Genomic DNA, 15842 nt, shown 5'->3' on the forward strand with positions numbered 1-15842 from the left:
AATCAAACAAAAGGAGAACCATGACAGAAGGACAAAGAGCTGCAGTTTTGGAGAAGGAGATGCGGTCCTTACCATGAATTTCAGTTATGGTCCAAAATGGATTCCTGGCGTCATAGACTCAATGACCAGTCCAGTATCATATACGGCCATGGTGGGAACTGGTCAGGTAGTACGCAGACATGTAGATCAGATACTGACCAGACAAGGGGAAATCAAAATGGAGGTTCCAGAGATGTCGGAGGACAAGTTGGCCCCCAGTTATCCAAAGGCATCGGGGGTACCACCACCACGAACAGAGCCAGTTCCACCTGGACCCCTTCATCAAGAGGAAACCATCGTAGCAGAGTCAGATACTCTGAGTACTGCTCAGGAGCAGCAGGTGGCTCTACCACAACCAAGCAGGGACTTGACTGTAAGACGTTCACCAAGGGCTCACAAGCCGCCAGAGAGATTGATAACGACCTGCTAGATTTGTTCAGTATGGACTATCGTTAAAGGAGTTTCCTTACGGGACTTTTTAAGAATGTTGTTAAGAAATTAATGTTCAACTTAAGAGGGGAGGGATATAATAATCTGGGATGTAATGATTAAGCTATCCACCAGATGGAGCCAAATATTAAGGGTTCACATTCACCAGTATTTAAGGTAATGGGTCATGTATTCAATGTCCTGGTACACCATTTTATACAGTAATGTGGCATTGCATTATGGGTATGACTCAAAGTTCATCCTCCATCTTGGCTCGTGCAGTAAGAATTGTGTGCCTTGCCTCCAGCTTGTAAGAGCTATGTCTCTCTGCTACACCATGTAAATAAAGAGTTGGGTTTTGTTCCCAATATCTCGCTTCTCTCAGTTTCTGACCTTACCACTCGGATATCACATCTCAAATTTGGTTTCCGATATCCTGGACTTCTCTGGACATCAAGACTACGCTCCTACACTGGGTTACACCATAGGACTCATCTGCTGTGTCTCTGATTCTGCTGCTAAAGAATTTTAAAGTAATTTTGGCAATCTGTAGCCCTTCCCCCACTGCTGCTGTTTCTCTGCTGAGCTGGGTGAGTCGTTCTACTGGTTTTTCACCTTTGTTCATTGCTGACTAGTGGGTTACATTTCTCCACCACTTTTGATCTACGGTGACCTCCAACTTCGCATCAACTTCGCCATCATCTTTCTGCACTGCAAGCGATTCTGCACATCTCCTGGATTCTCATTCCCATGGAATAACCTCCATCCTCCAATTCTCTCTTCTTAGGCAGTCCCTCGGAACCAAGGATGACATGCTTCCACGTTAAAAATTAGTTCTCAGGTGACTGATGAGTCCAATGTGGGAGCTACAGTCTCTGTCACAGGTGGGGCAGACGATGTTTGAAGGGACGGGTGGGTGGGGTGCTTGGATTGATGTGCGCTCCTTGCGCTGCTAGCGCTTGACTTCCGTTAGTTCCCGGCGAAGAGACTCGAGGTGTTTGGCACCTTCCCGGATGCTTCTCCTCCACTTTGTGCCGTCCTGGGCCAGGGATTCCCAGTTGTTGTACCCTTTAAATAGCTTCTGGATTTTACTCGCCTGCTATACCAGTCTCCGAACTTGAACAATAGTTTGTCGATGCTCCATACCAATGTCATTCTACCTACGTCAACTTTATCCCTCCATGGGACCTCTGAATTTAACTCTGGACTCCCTCCTATTGTCGCCTACCTATTCCCTGTTACTACCAGGAGTATGTAACTTGACCCGAACCGATCACTTCTATTTCCACTTTTTTCTCCCCCTTTTTCTTTTCTCTCTATCCCTCCTTGATCACTCTCCCCTGTCATCATGCTTCTTTTCATCTCTCCTCTCTCGGGTATTCTGCCTTCCCAAATCCCTACCCCAACCCCTCATTACTCTTCGACCTTCCTACTCTCCTGCTGCCATCCCAGACTCAATTCCCTCTTTGATAAGTTACAGCCTCAATGTTCTTAATAGCAGTGGATGCGCACTCGAAATGGCCTGTGGTGATAAAAATGCCCTCAACCACTACAGAGAAAACGATTGCAGTCCTACGGACCATATTTGCCAGGAACGGCTTGCCAGAGCAGATTTGCTCTGATAATGGACCACAGTTTGTGTCCGAAGAGTTTTGGAAATTTATGAGAAGGAATGGGGTAAGGCATTACACATCTGTCCCGTATCATCCAGCCACAAATGGATTGGCTGAGAGGTTCGTACAAACCTTCAAAAAGGTGATAAAGGCCATGTGCGATAATGAAATTCCACTACAGCATAAGGTGGACAATTTCCTGTTAGCCTACAGAAATGCGACACATGCAGTTACCAACCAGACACCGGCCATGATGTTCTTTAACCGAAGGTTGAGATCTCATCTGGATTTGCTCAGACCAAATGTGCGAAGAAATGTTGAGGATAAACAATTCCAGCACACCAATGAGAAGCCGACAAGGAGCTTCAATGTAGGACAACCAGTCTTGGCCCGTGACTACCGAACAGAGAAATGGCAACCCGGAACGATATGCACATGGCAGGGGCCATTAATGTACACAGTGGATGTCAGGGAGAACATTGTGAGACGCCACGGCGACCAGATCTTAGTGTCACAGGAACGAGTCAACCCCATGTCTCGCGTACCTGGGGATGAACCCGACATACCGGTAGCATTTACCTCAGAAACAGTAGCAGTGGAAACTGATGAACTAACCGACGAAAGGGGGCCAGAATTGTCTCTGCACCAAGAACAAGAACCTCAGGGAAGGCGCTATCCAGAAAGGATCAGGAAGCCGCCCCAAAGACTGAATTTATAAATGGACTATTTTCAGTTAATGCTGCATGTTAAAAATGTTAATTGTTAAATGAATGTTATGGTCCTGTTAATCTAAAAGGGGAGGAATTGTTGTGTATATACCTTTAAGAGAGAACTGTTTTACAGCTCCTGTATACTGTAGTACCGGCAGTGACCACACCTGTATATAATGCCGGAGCAGGCTTCTGTACTTCAGTCATGAGACTACTGTACTCTAGTAAACACCTGTTGATTGTTAAGTTACAGCCTCCGTGTAGTTCTTGGGGAAACATCCTATTTAAAGAATCACGGATCTAACAATAAGCCTACAGCTTCCCTCTGTGCCTCTCTTGGCATCCTCCAAAGGGTCCATCGAGGCACCCATCACTTCCTCCTCATGAACAGCAACCCCAACTGTCCCATCTTACTCTCTCATCGGCTTCCCCACCCAGCGCGCTCGCTGGAGATAATCTTGCCAATCTCCTCCCCGTCCAACTCACCCCTCCCAGTGCTGACGCTGTGGACTCTGGCAGTGGATCAGCCATCACTGACCATCTCCGCATCTCCCTCCAGAATGGCCGTTCACTTGCGAACTGTTGTGTCGGTACCTTTTTACCTAGACACAATTAGAACTCAGAACTCAGAGATTCAAACATGAAGTGCTTTATTCGAAGGGAAAGGGAAGTTCTGGAGAGTTCCAAACAAAGAGAGCTAAACTTAACCAAGAGAACACCCAACCATTTATCTGTTGTGACAGTGCCACCACAGGTGGGAGGAGAACACACAATACGTAACATGAACAAGGCCCTTGACATCTATGAGCTTATCATGGATGATTGCATCAACATCATGGCCCTGACGGAAACCTGGCTGAGAGGTAATGACACCTTACCACTAAATGAAGCCTCCCCACCTGGCGATACCTTCCACAACTTGCCCCACCCAGACCACCGCGGTGGTGGCGTGGCTCTCATCACCAAATCACACCTTGGTCTGTCCCCCTACTCATCTGGTACTTTCTCCTATAATCATAGAATGGTTACAGCACAAAAGTAGGCCATTCAGCCCGTTGAGCTTGTGCCGGCTCTCTGCAAGAGCACTTCAGGTAGTCTCACTCCCCCGCCCTTTCCCCATAGCCCTGCAAATTCTTTTCCTTCAGGTAGTTATCCAATTCCCTTTTGAAAGCCACAATTGAGTCTGCCTCCACCACCCTTTCAGGCAATGCATTCCAGGAGTGATCCTAACCACTCACTGCATAAAAATGTTTTTGCCCATTTCACCTTTGGTTCTTTTGCCAATCGCCTTAAGTCTGTGTTCTCTGGTTCTCAACCGTTCCACCAATGGGAACAGTTTCTCTCTATCTACACCCATCATTTTTGAACCCCTCTATCAGATCTCCTCTCAACCTTCTCTGCTCCATGGAGAACAACTCCAGCTTCTCTAGTCTATCCTCCTTTGAGCATCTCAACTTTTTCCACCCCTTTCACCTCTCATTTAAAATTCTCATTCTCTACCGCCCACCAAAGTACCATAAAAATGTTATCACTGAGATATCTTCACTGCTTTCCTCCCTCAGCCTCTGCACCGGGCGACTTCTCATCCTCAGAGATTTCAACCTCCATCTTAATTCATCATACTCTCGCTACTCTTAGTTCACTACCCTCCTATCCTCCCTTAATCTCTCCCTCATGTAAACTCCCAAACCCATATTCACATCCGCCCCCTTGATCGTGCCATCTCTCATGGCCTCGCTACTCCCATTGTGTCAATCACAGATAAGGCCATCTCTGACCACTTCCTTGTATCGCTCTCCACCAACATCCACCTCCACACCCCTTCACCCCCACCCCAACCTTACTTCCTTCTGTGCCTGCCCCATGAAAAAACTCTCCCAACTCACTTACAAATGCACTTATGTAATCCTAACTGTTCAGCCTTTGGCTCTCCATCCACCATGACGGTTATGCAGCTACCGATCTGCTCAACTACATCCTCACCACCACCTATGATGCCCTAGTCCCTATTAAAACCATTACTCTCTCACACCCTGGCCGTTCCCCCTGGTATGGCCCTCATCTACGCTCCCTTAAGTCCAAAGGATGCAGACTTGAATGGATATGGTGGACAAGGTTTAGCCATTCACTGCCAGATCTGGCCGAAGCACATAAATCATTATCAGGTCCTACTTTCATCTGCCAAAACCGCTCAATATTCCAGAATCATTCTGAAATGCAAATATAAAATCCCGACTTCTTGTCTCTACTGTTAACCATCTTCTTAAACTCCTGTCCCCTGTCTCCAACACCCACACCTCTAGCAAGTGCAAGGAGCTCATGGACTTCTTTGTCACTAAGATTGAGACCATCTGATCAGCTGCCTCTGCCACTTCCCTTCCTTCCGCTAGCCCACCGGGCAAAACTTCCTCTAAGGTTCCCCCCTGCCCTTGTCCTGAAGTCGCATCTTTCTCCAGTTTCTCTCCGATCTCTCCTCATGACCTCTCCGTGCTCATCTTGTCCATGAGACCAACCTCCTGCACCCTCAACCCTATTCCCACTAAACTGCTGACCAATCAACTTCCTTTTCTGGTTCTCATGTTAGATGATATTGTTATCGGTTCTGTCTCCTCAGGTACTGTCCCTCTCTTCTTCAAATTTGCTGCCATCACCATTCTCCTCAAAAAAAAACCCTTGATCCTTCCGTCCTTACAAACTACCACCCCATCGCCAGCCTCCAAAGACATTGAACGTGTTGTCACCTCCCAAATCCGTGCCCATCTTTTCAGGAACTCCATATTTGAATCCCTCCAATCAGGATTCCGCCACAGCCACAGTACGAAAATGGCTCTCACCACAGTCACAAATGACATCTTTTGTGTCTGTGACAAAGATAAACTATCCCTCCTCATCCTTCTTGACCTGTCTGCAACCTTTGACACGGTTGACTACTCCATCCTCCTCCAAAGTCTCTCCAACATCATCCATTCTTATCTATGTAATCATAGCCAGAGAATCACCTGCAATGGTTTCTCTTCCCACTCCCACATCGTTACCTCTAGTATCCCCCAAGGATCTATTCTTGGCCCCCTCCTATTGCTCATCTACATCCTGCCCCTTAGCAACATCATCCGAAAACACAGCGTAAGTTTCCACATGTACGCTGACCACACCCAGCTCTACCTCACCACCACTTCTCTCGACCCCTCCACTGTCTCTAAATTGTCAGACTGCTTCTCTGACATCCAGTACTGGATGAGCAGAAATTTTTTCCAATTAAATATTGGGAAGACCGAAGCCATTGTTTTCGTTCCCCGCCACAAACACCGTTCTTTAGCCACCGACTCCATCCAACTTCCTATCATCTGTCTGAGGCTGAACCAGGCTGTTCGCAATCTTGGTGTCATAGTTGACCCTGAAATGAGCTTCCGACCACATATCCGCACCATAACTAAGACCGCCTATTTCTACCGCCGTAACATCGCCTGTGTTGGCCCTTGCCTCAGTTCATCTGCTGCTGAAACTCTCATCAATGCCTTTGTTACCTCTAGATTTGACTATTCCAATGCACTCCTGGCTGACCTCCCTCATTCTAACCAACATAAACTTGAGGTCATCCAAAACTCGGCTGCCTGTGTCCTAACTCGCACCAAGTCCCATTCACCCATCACCCCTGTGCTCTCTGACCTACATTAGCTCCCAGGTAAGCAACGCCTCAATTTTGGTGGCTCTCCCTTCAGCTGTCAAGGCCCTAAGCTCTGGTATTTCTTCCCTAAATCTCTTTGCCTCTACCTCTCTCTTCTCCTTTAAGACTCTCCTTAGGACGTATATCTTTGGCCAAGCTTTTGGTCACCTGTCCTTATTTTTCCGTATATGGCTCGGTGTCAAGTTTTGTTTGCTAATGCTCCTATGAAATGCCTTGAGATGCTTTGCTATGTTAAAGGTGCTATATAAATGCAAGTTCTTCCTGTTGTTGTTGTCCCTGGCAGTCTATTGTTGGGTATGTTTCTCTTTGATGTCAGAAAGGGTGAACTCTGGCAATCCTCCTCTAATTTACTTAAAAATATATGTATGTACTGAATCAAGTGTAAGAGTACAGGGCTGAAAAATGCCATCACCGTGTAGGTTTGTAGAACATTCCAAGTAAAATATCTATCCATATACAACTATTCTCTTAATTAGCCTATTGTTTCTCTAATACTTTGTGATATAAAATATCACTTTTTCACATTTTTTATGTTAAGCCGCGACGCAAGAAAATAATTGCCATGGAGTGATTTGAACTCATAACCTCTGGGATACAAGTAGTACCATAACCACTGGGCCACCATACCCCTGAAGGAAGCTTTGTCTGTGTTTAGGACCTTGGCCGAGAGGGTCTGCTGTAGAAGACCATGATCCGCATAGTGGTCTACAGCTCAGTCAGACAGCCGTGCAGCACTGTACGGATGCAGACTGTGGTTTCCTCCATAGATGCCCCCAAACCTTTCATGATGCTTGGCACACTCTCAAATGAATTTATAAAGTGCTTATGCTGAGCTTCCAAACTGAATTTGTAGGCAGGCCCTTTGAGATCTAAATCCCCGGGCTCAGCATTTGAAGGAAAGTAGGAGTTTGCCCCTTTTTTGATAAAATTATTTTTTTCAAAAGTTTAAATTATTGTTTAAAATAGTTATTTAATGTAATTTATAGTTTATTTAAAAAGTGTGATTTTTTAAAATATTTATTTGAAGGGTAAGTACTGTTTTGGGGGCTGGAGTTTTCATTAGTTTGACATTTCTTTCTGTCAATCTCATGAATGGGCTTTTCCCTCCTCCCATTGGTTGCCCATGGCTCACGTGATCCCAGCGGACGCATCGCACTAACTACGCTGCTGGATCACGCAAGCACAGCGTGCTGGGAGCTGGACCGGGCCACAGAGAGGAAATCCATGCAGGCCCAGGCCTCAACTGCCGGCGCGCTAGGTAAGTGTAGGTCGGGGGCTTGCACCTGCGGGAAGCCCCCGACACGAATTTCTGGGCCATAGTGCTCCCCCTGCAACTCGCCAGCTGAACCCCCTGATTGGATGCCACAGTAGAAGTGACTGACGCAGGTGCTGTGAGGTGTTTTCTGATGGGCAGACATTGATCTCAGACACAACTGCGTACGATCAGCATAATTATCACTTACGGTTTTAGAACAGTGATGTGTTTGACTTTGTCTCTACAAAGAGTAAATCAATATACAAGTGACTTACTGCAGATGTAAGGGGGGTTTTTTGCTACTTGCTTTGGCCAGTCGGTTATGTCTCCGGCTGCCTTATCTCTGAGCGGTTTGAATCGCTCACCCCTTAGTTCTGATCCCCGGACTTATTGGCAGATAGCGATAGAGACAAACGAGCAGACCACTGGTTTGGTACAAATAAAACCAAAGTTTATTAACAGGGTAAATAAGCTAACAATACTGTACAAAAGGATGATATGAATGCAGTACACTTACACTTAACAGGGGAGGAGAAAACGGCACATTGAGGGAAAATGGCTAAAATGACAATTCAGCAATCCCCTTAACTTCCACCCTCTACACCTAGCTAGATTATCTTGCGATGGGTCAGAAATATAATGCTCACCGGTCTGAGATGTTGAAAGAAAGCCTTGCTCCTTTGCCCTGTTGCCTGCCGATGTCACGTGGTCCCGCTGTTGCACAGACTTCACCGTCCAGGTAGAGATACCCCAGCAATTAAAAGTTTTCTGACAGGGTATCCTACCTCTCTGGACGGGCTCTCCTTCGATGGTCTTCTTCCTGGGTTGATGGCAAGGCAGGGGCACAGGAAGTGAGGAGAGAGAGCGAGAATGGCTTCTCGAGAGGCTAGTTATACCCCCCTTGGTAGCCCTTATCTCTATGTTCAATCAGCTCATTCTGTTGTATGATTTGGTTGTGCTCGTTTAAAACAAAAGGTATCGATCTTGGCCCATCGACTTGGATGGCCGGTAATCGGTTCCTGCCGGTTCAGCAACTGCTCTCCTTTGTCCAACAGATCCTTTGATGGGGGCCAGCCCAGTCTCGATGGCCCCGCTGATTATTTTGATTGTTTGAGCAAACACCTTGATGGCCTTTATGCGTAGGTCTGATTGCAATTGGATTTGACCCCAATGCATATGCAAAAGCCTTGTCTGGTTTCGTGATCTCCTTGCTGCAGACATTGAAATACACAAGCTGTTAGCTTGCCAGGGTCTGAATTGAAACTGACAGGCTTTCAGTCACGAGGCCTGACCACAGCCATTTTGTTGTGCCCTGGATTTTAAAACTCAGCCTGACCAGGGTTTCTTTTAAAAACCAAATAAATCTTCGGCGGGGGGGCTGAGAGATGTATCAAATTTTTGAATCCTTCAGTACCCCCTAGGATACTGAAACTTGCTTGAAGTTTCCAACCAAGGTGAGCAAAATTACTGACCCCCCACAAATAACTGTCCCCTGTTATCTATCCATAATCCTTCAGCCCACATTTCCCGTACTTAGAGAAAACGCGGTGTACGACAGGCATCTACAGATGGCAAATTCGATTCGTTACAAACAATCCAAGCGTGGACGGGGTCCAACACCCCTGTGCCACTTGGTACATTACAACATTTTTATTCTGTAGCATCAAACAGTCACAATCTTTATTAAAATAACACAATGAAATGAAGAAACAATCTTCATTAAAAATAACAAACAACGACCATCACGTTTAAGTGATGCAATGCAAAACTTAAACGGGTGTCTCTTCTTCCAATACAATACAATACAAATCGCTTTATTGGCATGATAAGGTACATCTTATGTTGCCAAAGCATCAAAATACATTTATGGTTGAACACATAAACGCGGTTCCATTCATACAGTGTATAAACAGGTATATCCCTGAGTTTATAAATATATTTTCGCCTTGTTTATATATACTCTTGTCTTAGTTTACTGGTTGTCCCTCTGTTCATGGCAAGCTGTAACATAGTGTGCCGCCAGTGTTACACAGCTTCTCTCCTCCCCCAGTAGGAATGGGAGTTTTTGGTTGTCAGTCAGATTTCTGAATTCAGGGCATATTTGTGAGAATTTTTGATAGAAATTCTCTCTGATGCCCTGATATTTTCCACAGGCTGTGAGGAAGTGCATCTCTGTCTCAACTACTCCCTGACTGCAGTGAGAGCATATCCTGTCTTCTCTTGGCAGCCTGGTCTGCCTGTGTCTGCCTTTTTCGATCGCTAGGCTATGTTCGCTAAGTCTGTATCTTGTCAAGGTTCTTCTCAGTTTGTTATCCTTTACCATGGTCAGGTAATCAGCTATGTTGTATTGTCTGTTTAGGGCCAAGTAGCAATTGAGTTTGCTTTGGGTTTTTGTTGTTTCTGCCCAATATGACAGATATTTTTCCTTTTGCTTAGCGACGATTGTGTTGGGTCGAATTCTTTGTGTTACCCTGTCACTGTCCTGGGGCTGGTTATTGTTAGTATTGTTATTAGTTACTTTATTGAGTCCCAGGACTAGTTGACTGAGGGTATTCTTCTTTATGGTCAGCTCTTGGCATTTCAGGGCGTCGTAGTGATAGCATTGGGGGTTGCTCATTTGTAGGTGATTCCAAAATTTGGTGGCTCTTTTTTGGATAGTGATTATTAATGGGTATTGGCCTAGTTCCGCCCTGCATGCGTTGTTTACTGTTTTCCTTTGAGTCCGGAGGATACTTTTACAGAATTCCGCATGTAGGATCTCAATTGGGTGTTTGTCCCATTTTGCAAAATCTTGTTGTGTTAGTGGTCCCCAGACCTCACTGCCATAGAGTGCAATTGGTTCAATTACTGATTTGAAAATTTTGAGCCAAATGCTAATTGGGATTTCTATTTGGATTGACTTTTTGATGGCATAGAAAGCCCTTCTTGCTTTCTCTTTCAGTTCATTCACAGCCAGTTTGAAGTTTCCCGTAGAACTGATTTTTAAGCCCAAGTATGTGTAGTGAGTGGTTTGTTCAATTTTGGTTGTTCCTACTGTGAAATTTATTGTGGGTCCATGTTGTTTGGATCTTTGCTGGAACACAAGGACTTTGGTTTTTTGGGGATTTATTGTCAGGGCCCAAGTCTGGCAGTACGACTCCAGCAGGTCCAGGTTCTGCTGTAGGCCCTCCTTAGTTGGTGACAGCAGAACCAGGTCGTCGGCATAGAGGAGGAATTTAACCTTGGATTCATATAGGGTGAGGCCGGGTGCTGTAGATTGTTCAAGTAGTTTTGCCAATCCATTAATGTAAATATTAAAGAGTGTCGGTGAGATTGGCGAGCCCTGCGTCACCCCCCGCCCCTGTGGGAAGTATTTTGTTTGTTTGTCTCCAATTTTAACTGCACATTTATTGTTTGTATACATTGATTTAATTACATCATATGTTTTACCTCCTACCCCGCTTTCGATAAGTTTCAGGAATAAACCGTCATGCCAGATGGAGTCGAAAGCCTTCTGGAAATCTACAAAGCATGCGTAGATTTTGCTTTTGTTATGGTGAACGTGTTTGTCAATTAGGGTCTGTAGGGTGAAGATATGATCGGATGTTCTATAGTTTGGCAGGAATCCAATTTGGCTTTTACTCAAGACATTGTGCTCTTCAAGGAAGTTTATAAGTCTTTTGTTTATGATGCTGCAGAATACCTTCCCCAGGTTACTGTTTACACAGATGCCTTGATAGTTGTTTGGGTCGATTTTGTCCCCACTTTTGTATATGGGTGTTATGAGTCCTTTGTTCCAGATGTCAGGGAAATAACCGACACTCAGAACCAAGTTGAAGAGTTTTAGGATAGCCAGTTTCAGTTTGTCGTCTGCGTGTTTAATCATCTCGTTTAGTATGCCGTCTGTCCCGCAAGCTTTTCCTGGTCGCAGGTCCTTGAGTTTTTCAAGAAGTTCTTTTTCTGTTATTATGGCGTCTAGCGGGTTTTGGTTATCTTTTATGGCCATTTCAAGCTTTTCAAGTTTTTTGCGTATTTGGTGTTGCTCTGGTCCTAGTGTGTTTTTCTGGTATAATTTTTCAAAGTGGTTTACCCATGTGTCCCCATTTTGAATGGACAAATCGTCGTGTTGTTTTTTGTGTAGTGTTTTCAAGTTGTCCCAGAAACAATTCGACTCAATGGATTCCTCCATGGAGCTGAGTGTATTCTTAATAAATTGCTCTTTTTTGGTCCTGAGTGTGTTTCTGTATTGTGTTAGCGTCTGACAATAAGTAAGGCGTAATTCCTCGTTTTCTGGATGTCTGTGTTTTTGGTTTGATAGTTTTCTAAGTTTTTTCCTCATGTTATGGCAATCATGGTCAAACCATTTTTCATAGTTTTTTGTTTTGGGTTTGTTCTTGCGAGCTTTCAAGTTTGCATTTGTTGCCAAATTATCAAAAATATTGTTTAGTTTACTAACTGCCCGGTTTACGCCTTCTTTATTGTGAGTGTATATGTTATCCAGAAAGGTGTCTAAGAGAGCTTGAGTTGATGCATTGCTAATTGTTTTCTGGTATTTTTCCGTGTCGTTTTTGGCCCATCTGTACGATTTTTTGGTGTTGTACAGTTTACTGGGTTGTGTTTCTATGTTGTTTGTTTCTGTCTTTTTGAGAAACATAGTAATTTGACTGTGATCTGACAGTGTTGTTTGTGGTTTGACTGTGAATGCTCTGAAAGAGGATGGGTCCAAGTCTGTAATCATATAGTCTACTGTGCTGCAGCCAAGAGGTGAGCAGTAGGTCGATCTTCCTAGGAGGTCTCCTATGAACCTACCATTGACAATGTACAGACCCAGGTTTCGACAGAGCTGTAGTAGCTGTTTACCGTTGGTATTTGACTGCTTGTCGCAGTTATGCCTGTATGGAAGGGAAGGGATGTCAAAGTGGTTATTCCCGAATACGTAATTGTTTCCCTGATTATTGGTGAAGTCTGGGCATAATGTTCCTTCCACACCTTTTTAGTTTTAAACTCTAATCTGGGACCCTTTCTCCTACACTGGATGCACACCAGGTAGAGAACTATCCCTAACTGACACACAGCCAGGATGTGGGATGCCATACGGATCCAGGTTGGGACCTCTATATTTTCAAAAATGTCCCACCAGGGTGGGGTCGTAATATCTAAAATGTCAGCCCCTATCTGGACAGTCTTCTGTTCCAGGGTATAGAAGTGTTTTTGTGACAAAAAACGGCTTTTAGCAATTTGGTGAGGTGTTCTGGGAGAGGGGGAATCTGATAACCGAAATGCGCAACATATTTCTGCAGGTGGGTGCAATTCTCTTTCACAGTGAGGTGAACAGTGGAGGGTTCAGGAATGGGGACAATTCGTAGTTGTGCCACTTGAACTTCTGCCTCGGGTTTGAAACAGAAACGGCTGTCACTCACCGCACACCAGCTATGCTGTCCGTACTGGTAGTGAGGTGCTCCTGTGGTGACACAATATGTCCCACCTCCTATATATGCTACCTGGGGGGGAACATGGCCTTGTGCCATTGTTTCCATGGTGCAATTTATAGGTTTCGCGCCAGCAGCTCTGAACCCGCACTGTGGTTTGTAATAGGCATTCAAGTGCTGGGGGCATAGGATGATGTGTGGTCCCCGGCTATGGCACCCTGAGAGGTCGGTACCCATCATTTTTATGATGTACGGCGGGACCGCTGTGAAACGAATGTGTTCACCCCCTTGAATGACTCCAATGTTCGCCACCCTGTATACCGGCGCGTGTCGGGCTGTCCTACCCATAACCGGCATTCTGACTACTATTCCCATAATTGGTAAAATTCTCCTCTGCATCCCGTTCGGTGCTCCCATCGATCGCTATCAGTGCTGTGTCTCCGGAGCACCCATAGAGGTGGGAATCCCCCACGTCACCTCTCCTTCCAAAGCTCAGTCCTATCAGGGCGAGTAGGATTACGCCCCCCTTCATTCCGTAAATTTTCCTGTAATAGATATAGAAGCACACAGCCAGGTTCACTAGAGATTCGCTGGCTTGGGTGAAGCATGGTCGGGCCTTGTGACCTCGACTCAAATATACACACTCTGAGCAGATTACTTAAAACTAACCATCACCTTAATTAGAATTAAATTAAACACCCTAAACTTAACACTATATAAACTTAAAAATTAAATTACCTAAACTATATACATTCGCGGCCCATCTCTGGGTGGCCAGCCTAATCCCTGTTTGGGCTGCGGCACACCGCTTCCTGCGGCGTGGTCGCACTGACCTGCACTTCCGGTCCCTCGCAGCCTGTGGCTGCTGGCTGGGGGCCTCTATCCTTTGACCTATCCCTAACTCGGGAGGCTGCCCTTTTAAACTGGGGAGCCGGTGACCATGGTTTCCTAGGCTGGGGTGTCTGAGGGGACCTTCTAGGGGTTTTCTTGGCTGGTGGACCTTTGGCTCGGACCGCAGCCTTTACTAGCGCGGTCTGTGGGTTTTCCACGACCACTGGCTGGGGGTCCTTTCCCTAAGGTTTCACCTCTCCCAAACTTGGGCTGAGGGCAGGTAACCTTCTGCCGCCTGTTGCAGCAGGCTTTGAGTCTCCGCCCCTAGGTTCCAAACCTGGGTCGGGGGCGGGATTCTCGCGCTCGGACTCCTCCCCATCTGAATCCCAGAGGATTGGGGGAGTGTCCTGAATGGTGGGCAGAATGGCTCCTCCCCTAACACAAGCCACAGCACTTGCCTGTGCAGCCTGTGAGCTTATACCCGCTGCGGGCTGAGGATCTCTATCCTCAGACCTTGTCCTATCTGGCTGCTCTTTCTTTTCGGGTTTAAACAACATACATTGTTTAATATAACTAGCAGCCTGCCGGTAACCCTGTTCTAAATTCTTTCTCCGTACCAGGGCAGCCTTAAAGGCAGAATCTTGGGCTTGAACCTGGTTTTGGTCCGGGGCCAAAGCTACCCGCTGTGTGCCTCCCTTGTCCCAGATTGCTGCTATCGGGCCTGCTCTACAGGGATCCCAGAACTCTCTTTCCATGCCCCCCTGCTTGGCCACCTCATCGGTCTTTTGGTTACCCTCCCACGTGGTATGGAGGGATCCTAAACCTATGGCCAAAGGTTTTGACCTTTCCCCAGCCTGCTCATTCCCTGTGGATCCCATTAAGCTAAATGGGACCTTGTTAGACCGGGGTGAATTGGTCAGGTCTTCCGAATGGACCACTGTGCTGGAAGCTCCAGTGTCCACCGAATATCTCCCCTGCACCGTCTTCATCCCCATCTTAACATAGGGCCTGCTCCCCTCAGCATTTTCGCGGGGATACAGGTCGACAGGCTGCACTGGTTCTAGTCATTGCGGGGAGTCAGATGGGGCTGAGGGAACTACAACACCGGTGGTGGCAGCTATTTTCCCCTGGCTGGTCAGGAGGAGAGATCGTAGGGACTGTATCGACTCCAGGAGTGGCTCGATCACAGCGGGAGGGAGACCTGGCCCTGCCTTTTGGGCTGGGGCTGGTGAATTCTTCCCCTTATTCTCCTTCCAGTGATTCTTACAGTCCTTTCGACAGTGGCCGTCCTTCCCGCACCCGTAACAGTTCAGCTTATTCTGGGAGGGACAGTTTCCCTCCTGGTGCCACTCTTTCTTATTCCGGCCCCCAGGTTTAACCTCATGGACTTTCCCCTTGGGTTGGGGTGTCTCAATATCCCTTATATTTTTAAATGCTATCGTGAGCTGGCGGGTCAGCATTTCTCGGTGGTCTGGGGGCTACAGGGGTCAAACCAGGCCGCGGCCTGAACTCGGATTTGGGGCAGGCAGTTTGTCATTAGACAACGGAGCCAGTGGGCCAGTTGGTCTTAGTCCATCAACGTTCGTGCCGGCGTTCCCGGGCACACCCTCCGGTAGACTGGCCACAGCCTATCTGTGAACGCCTGCGGGGAATCCCCTGGGAGCTGTACCATTCTTTCTACATGGGAAGGGGCTGCCATCATTCATACCCATGGCCTCCAATATCTCATCCCTTAAATCATCGTATCCCTTATGCCCCTTCATACATTCATCTGATAGGGTCTGGAGGAGTGATTGGTTTGTAAGTATTTCTCTCTTTTTTAAGCTTAAACTCTTTGGTTTATAGTTTCTAAGGTGCGATATTCATCTAGAA

The 15842-nt window shown here is 46.4% G+C and overlaps 1 protein-coding gene across 1 annotated transcript in view; it reads left to right on the plus strand.

Annotated features, from left to right (window-relative positions):
- The first annotated feature begins 3626 nt into the window (after nucleotides 1-3626).
- LOC147111622 (neutrophil collagenase-like) overlaps nucleotides 3627-15842 on the plus strand; it is a 105048-nt gene continuing 92832 nt past the window's right edge. The window contains 1 exon segment of the mRNA XM_085998285.1: nucleotides 3627-3654. Within this exon segment, the coding sequence (XP_085854411.1) occupies nucleotides 3627-3654 (28 nt within the window).

This window comes from Somniosus microcephalus, chromosome 10 (assembly GCF_052327205.1).
Source record: "Somniosus microcephalus isolate GS21.2 chromosome 10, FLI_Smic_1.0, whole genome shotgun sequence".
Lineage (NCBI taxonomy): Eukaryota > Metazoa > Chordata > Chondrichthyes > Squaliformes > Somniosidae > Somniosus > Somniosus microcephalus.